This window comes from Sitodiplosis mosellana, unplaced genomic scaffold (genome assembly GCF_009176505.1).
Source record: "Sitodiplosis mosellana isolate CC-2019 unplaced genomic scaffold, AAFC_SMos_1.0 Smas_scaffold_37, whole genome shotgun sequence".
Classification (NCBI taxonomy): Eukaryota; Metazoa; Arthropoda; class Insecta; order Diptera; family Cecidomyiidae; genus Sitodiplosis; species Sitodiplosis mosellana.
This window is the reverse complement of record NW_022595279.1, coordinates 1-7175: the sequence shown is the minus strand read 5'-3', so window position 1 is coordinate 7175 and position 7175 is coordinate 1. Positions and strand designations below refer to the sequence as shown.

Below are 7175 nucleotides of genomic sequence, written 5' to 3'. Positions count from 1 at the left end.
TTTTCACTTTTTTTGGTTAGTTGCTGACAGCCGAAGACTATGTCAATATCTTGCGCGCTTTGATTCCCGCATCCGTAGTCTTATTCTGGTTCTTTTTATTTTGTTACTTTGGCAATCGTATCACGCAACGTTTCGATGACATCGGAGATGAACTGTTTAAGCTTGCTTGGTATAACCTACATTTGGACGAACAAAAGATTTTACCAATGATGATTGAGCTGAGCCAGAAGAGTGTTTATCTACGGGGATTTGGTAGCGCTCGATGCACTCATGAAGTTTTCATGAAGACGTTGAACACTACTTTCTCCTATTTTATGGTGCTTCGTGAGTTCGCATAGGAAAGAGAAAAAAGTTTCCACAAAGTTAGAATTATCTATCAAGTTTTGTTAAACCTTTATTAAGATATTATTCGTTCGGGATCTCTTTCTCATATTTTTTTCGCCATATTATGACATTTTTCTGGAAAGCCACATATATCATTAATTGCATTTCATTGATTGTTCGCTATTATATTTACACGTTCAAGTTGATCAATGACCAATTGATCATACACAAAGCTTTTATGCAATTTGAAAAATACACTGAAATCACCTACAAAAGATGTTTTTCACTAGGAAATTTAGTATACGCGATTTGATGAATATAATTTATGTGTTTTTAAATGAAATTGATGGATGATGAACGATTTTTGTTTACTATATTTTGAAATCGTCCCAATTTCATATTATAGATAATACACTAAAATGTGTTACACATATTTTGCGCAAGTTTTATATCTAAGGGCTGAGCTTGATAAATAGGAATTCAATCGATCAAAGCTAGACACCTCAATCAACTGTAATTGAATCAGTCTACACTCAAGCTAATTTTAGGCTGAGCCTGTACCGAAAAAAATTAAGTATCTAGGTTAACCTACCTACTGGTTGATACTGGGCTATGTTTAGAAACAACAAACAACAAACAACAAACAATATTAATTATTATTGTAAACATTTTCTTAATAAATAAATGCAAACAAATAACAAATCAATTAACTTCAAAATCAATTACAATTACGAAAACGAAGAGAAAAATTGAAGTCCATTTCAATGTGCCCACACATTGTAGACTCGTCACGCAACGTATGCAATGAGCTTGCTTTCAATGACGTTGCAGTAAACCGTTTGTGTGTGCAGAAAATGAAAATAAGTGAATTGATCTGAATAACAAAAAAAAATCTTGTTCATTGTGTCTAAAAATATGGAAATCTGGGTTTTATTGTGCAAATATTTCGACAAATACGAGTCTAAAAATACAGGTCGCTGTCGAGCATGCAGTCGTGCACAGTCTGTAAGCAGACGCTCATGTGCTTGGTGTCATTTAAATAGCAATATCTTCTAAATTTTATCATTTTTTACTAGAATCAGTTCAAAAGTTCATTGATTATTCTTCCAAATAACAATCTAATCATATTCTTCAAAACTTTGAATTATTCAATCAAGAAATCTTCTCATATAAACTTTCGGATATAATTTTATCCGTAAATGATTGCCAATATGGAGTTGCTGTATTTCACGATTTTATCCATTACTCTGACGAGAGGCTTTAGAACAACTGTGCAAATAAACGCTAATAAGCGAAATATTGCTGTAAATAGCAATTTGTCAATAGCAAACATCCAACACAGTCTTCAATATTAACCAGAAGAATTTTCGGATTTGTTTAAATTTCAGAGCATTGAATTTTGCTTGCTTTGTAGCGCTGATTTTGAACAGCTGCTGTCAACAGCGGCTGTTGGTTACGTTCTTGTGAATGCGGCACACTATTGGCCCCGCGCACCATCTCTAACAGGCATGAACATGCACGAACGTAGTACACACATAGCTCCGTCTGAATGTATTGGTTGGCGCGCGGCACTTACAGTGTGTCGCATGCACAAGTACTTAACCAACAGCCACTGTTCAAAAGCAGCGCTACATAGCTAGCCATAGCTAGCAATGTTGTGCAATCATTCATACGAGAATAAAAGATGGTCTGCATCGTCATTTGAAATTCGCTGCTGCAGCAGAACGTATTTGCAATAATCACGGCAGTCGTCAGTAAGTATAGACACAGATAGGCTGCACAAGACAATGTAGGATTTAATTGGATAAATTTTGATTCGCAAATATCATATTCACACTTACATTCCACAGGATTCTGGCGTTAATTAATCAAAGTTTAATATTGATGGGCCTTATTATCATGTATTCAAGTTAGTGACGTCCACAATTTCTCTTTTAAAATTGTATACCAGAGAATGCAAGTGAATACTTGCTGCTGAGTAGGCCTGAGCTGATCTAAATTTGCTGACTCAGGCGCCTGAAGCGGTATTTGGACGCACTTACGGTGTCAAAATTGTCAGTGCTGGCTGGAATCTACGTTTTTAATTATTTATATCAAGGTGGATTCTAGCACTAACAATTTTGCACCGTAAGTGCGTCAAAATTCCGCTTCAGGCGCCTGAGTCAGCAAATTCAGCTCAGCTTAGGCCTGCTCAGCAGCAAGTATTCATTTTCGGTTGTAAACACAAATTTCTGACGTTTTTCGCGATCGATTGTTTGACTAGATCCACCTAAAGACCCATTATGGAATGTGATTATTGACGATCGGTTCTTAGTTCAAGAAGGTCTTGGTAAAGGATACACTGGTTTTGTACGAAGTGGTAAATGCAATGTGAATACGTTCGTGATTAATTTGTAGTAATGTGCCAATTTTACCATTTCATTCAAAGGAAAAGACTTGGAAACCAACGAAGAAGTAGCCATCAAATTTGCATCGGAAATAAGATATTGGTCACTGGAAAAAGAATATAAAAACTATATACATTTGGGTGCTCGCGGTGAATATATTCATTTGTCTATACCACAACCGTGGATGCAATGCAACTAAATTCGTATCTTCTTCTAGATCCTAATGTCGTTCAACGTGGCATACCGCATATCATACATTTTGGAGACTTTGACCAATACAAATATTTAGTAATGTCAAAAACAGGTCCAACTTTACATAAATTGAAGGACAAAACCAAAGATAAAGAATTCACATTTACATCAATTGCCAAAATTGGCCGACAAGGCGTACGTATTGACGAATATTTTCATAATAAATACACCACACATTAATCCAATTATTTCATTTTAGATAAGGATATTTGAATATATCCATTCAAAAGGCTTGATATTTCATGATGTTAAACCACACAACATTGCTGTTGGCAGATCGAATGCAAATAAAATCGTTTTCTTTGATTTTGCATTCAGTGAATTTTATATCGATGATATGGGTGTATCAAAACCACGAAAAGAAGCCACTAAGTTCTATGGAACTCCCGATTACATGGCTTGGGGACCGCTGAATCGATACACTCAAGTACGAAAGGATGATTTAATTTCGTTCGGACTCGTTTTGCTTGAATTGAACGGCGTAATACTTCCATGGTCAGAGATTACGAAGGAATATGACAACATTTATATAACGATGGACGTTGTACTTGAACAGTGGAATAAGCATAGCATCGATGTAAGTTAACGAAAAAATTGTTGGCTATAATTCAAAAGGCCAATGGCATGTCATATATGTTATTGCATAGATGAAGAATCCTCATTAAGGTTATACATCGTTGCTATCAATATTTCAAGGACATCTGTGACAAGTCGGATAATCCACATTTCTTCAAGGAATACTTCAACTATTTAGATTCATTTAAGTCTCAAGAACGACCCGATTATGATTTCCTGGTGCAACTCTTCGAAAATGAACTTACAGAGGAAGAGCTTGCTGATGACGACTTGGGCATTATATCGACGGACAATACAAAAACGCACGAAAATGCACAGGGTGGGCAATAATAACTGTCACCTTTTTAAAGCATAAATCACACATTTTTAATGGAATTGAGCTATTGTTTTTGCGTTCAGTAGACGCGTAATTTCGATTTCAGCAACCAGATTTGAAATTCTTATAAATTTTTTAATATTTTTTCTCCGATTTAGTACCATAGATGTGGTGGACAAAAATTCAGTCGTGATATTTTTTAAGAAATGTTGTACATATTGGATGCACGGAAATTTTATATTGTCATAAAATATTAAAACGAACATTTAATCAAATTAAACAAATATCTTCAAATCATATTATTCATTTGGGATTTTAAATAGAGGAGTGCTTAAATTCATCCATTCGAAGGAATCATGTGTAATGGTCCCAGATCAAATCTGCGATAAAAGATGATTTTCATTCTGGAGAGGAGGAAAAAAGATGACAAATTTTTCAAAAAACATGACTGTCATCTTTATCATTTTATTTCCTAGGACACGTTAATATTTTCTTAGTTTCAGAAGGGGAATAGTGATTGCATGTGCATTAGTTTTCGGCGAATTATTGCAATAAAAATTGTATTATACAATAAATTCTGATTTTGAAATGACCAAGCACGATAATTGTGGTACTGTTCAAAACTGAGAACATTTGTTTTGAACAACAGGTGTTATTGGAAATGTCATTAGAGCAACATTCAACCGTCAATAGTGTAATTTCAACTATATGTATTCGTGTGATTTGACGTTGTTTTGACCGATATATTTCGGGCAGAAACCATCATCAGGATCATCTATTTAACAATTGTAATACATTTCATACAAAATTGGTTGCAAATCTTATGTAAAGAACGTGTGAAGGCTTTATACCATTTGTGCTTTTTGCAATAATATGGAGCCGCCATGTTTATTTACCAATTAATAGTACTGAAGTACAGTGTATTTGCGTCCGTACCTTCACTACTACTGCTTGAAAGCATAATGGTACAAAAATCTGCAAGAATTTACGCCTCTCATTAAATATTACCTAAATGTATATTTTTCTAAAGAGATGAACTTGTTTATCACACCGACAGCGAACTGTCAAATTAGACTACAGTGAAAGCGATGTCATTTCGATTACAATCACAACAAAACGGGTGTGTGCTGTGTAAAATGCAAATACAAAAATCTTACTAACGATTAAATCCCATTTGAATGAGATTATAATAAGTGTTTGAAGTCATTTTTATCATTTTTATCATTGCAGACTCGATTTTCATATTATTTCATTTACTTCTTTGATTTGAAGTTTTGTTTTGTTTCGTTCTTTGGCCAGAATTTTAACGTCATCAAATCTGAAATGGTGCTTGTTGTTGATTGCATGCTTTGCGAGTGCCGAATGGTTTTTGGTGGTATGTGTTTTACTGTGTTATTTGTGTCGAGTCATACGTACCGCCAGCTTCTATGTTGTTTCACCAACGTACGATGTGTCACAGTCAGCGCAGTCAACTTTGTAAACAACGCATTGGCAAGTGGTGCATATGGTTGTATTTGTTCGGTAGTGAGCATGGTGTTATTGCCCATCTGATCCATAGACAAATACGCATACCTGTTTTCAGCCACTTGTGAATTTTTCAAAAGTATTATTTCAATTTATTTATTTTTTTCAAAAATACACAAGTGGCTGAAAACAGCTATGCGTATTTATTTATCTATGAATCAGACGGGCAATAACACCATGCTCACTACCGAACAAATACAACATTATGCATCACTGGCTTATGTGCCTGGTTTAAGCGAATCGATCTCACGATCGTGTGAATACTTCGTTCCGGAACTGAAAATACGCTATTTTTCTATTCGAGATATACGGTATAATTATCACTGAGATAACACTCGTAGGCAAATTCGGTATCTATAAATTGAGCTTTAGTTAATATGCTTAAAAATTAAATAAAAACAATCGCGTGCCTCATTTCATATATTGAACAGATTTTGCGCACGAACTTATTAACTCACTACATGAAACTGATCGTCAAGAGTAACAAACGTATAGGAATAAAACAATAACAAAACTTGCAAAAAATGTTGTTATATTTAAATTTTTTCGTAATTTTTATCAAGAAACACATCTACTGTGAGTGCGTTCTAAATTTCGTGCGCGAGTCAATTTAGGATAGGTTTTATCCTGATTTGTTGAAGATCAAGGAGAGGATTAGAAGACTTATTAGAAGTGTTTGTTTGTTCGTATTTCTTTATTTGTTTAGATCAGATCAGAGGAGGAGATAAGACTGCCTTTGCTCATACAGTTTTTTTTGCTATTTATAGTAATTACTATTAACTCTATCTGATAAGCATAATCCTATGCTCACTCGCGTACACACAGAGTGTTTTTTCCAGCTCTGTTTTCTGATAATATTGGCTTACTCATACATTTTAACGCAGCATGTATAGTAAGAGATAAGGGAACAAATAGGAAGAGGCGCTGAGGTATCTTTAGCGAAATCTCCCATATACTGAGACAGAAGGTGGATATCAGGTACATGATCAGGTGGGTCGGCAATTCGATTAATTTGATTTGAAGTAATTTTCATTCAACAGTAGAATGCTTCGTATACTGATACATGTATTTGGTTGGAACTCGGTTGACCGAAGCGCCATCTAAAGAACCGATGGCGAATTCGTGATGTCTGTATGTTATACTTCAGTATGACGTTTGACAGAACGGAGAGTTTACTTGATTGTATTGTCATTAGCCTTAGATTATCTAGGTGGTGTTTGCGCTCAATATCAGTTGTCAAATTCAAAGTGAATAGGAGAGTTGGTTATAAGTAACACTTTCTATAGAGATATGGACAGCTTTTCAACTATTCTGAGATTCCAATGAATGTACCTACAGTGTACACATCAGCAATACATTAATGATATTATTTAATCCACATACAAAGACAATTCCAATTAAAACTCACAAAATATTATCGCACACATTTTTTAAGAAAACAATGTCAAACAATTGATGGATTTACAATTCCACCCGTGCACGTGTGCAGAATTTTGCGTTCCTTATCAAATGGATCGCATCGAAAATACGTTGTTTACGTTCATTCTTTCATCATCTTCACTATGGTTCGAAAAACAACGCAATTCAATCGCAATGAATTGAAAATTTAAGCAAATATTTTTCACTCTTGAAATGTTGCGTGGTGTTTATTCGACGTAGCTATTTGAATATGAAAATGTTCACATCTACGCGGCATGCTCAAAACACGTTCCGTTTCAAAGTCGTTTCAAAGCTAAAAAAATAACAACAGGTGGATCGTCGCTTACATGATGTAAATTTGAAAGCGTTTGATCAAA

The 7175-nt window shown here is 34.8% G+C and overlaps 1 protein-coding gene across 3 annotated transcripts; it reads left to right on the top strand.

The window, feature by feature from the left end:
- Positions 1-1333: 1333 nt before the first annotated feature.
- Positions 1334-4155, top strand: LOC129569481 (casein kinase I-like). Of its 3 annotated transcripts, XM_055448323.1 has the most exons (8): positions 1334-2113; positions 2175-2233; positions 2588-2683; positions 2753-2860; positions 2929-3098; positions 3163-3540; positions 3660-3858; positions 4014-4132. In XM_055448323.1, coding segments are annotated over exons 1-8 (1020 nt in total). In that variant the 5' UTR covers positions 1334-2111; the 3' UTR covers positions 4022-4132. The 3 variants fall into 3 exon arrangements, with proteins under 3 accessions (XP_055304298.1, XP_055304299.1, XP_055304297.1); XM_055448324.1 differs by having other exon boundaries at positions 1334-2078; positions 3660-4155; XM_055448322.1 differs by having other exon boundaries at positions 3660-4155.
- Positions 4156-7175: the final 3020 nt, after the last annotated feature.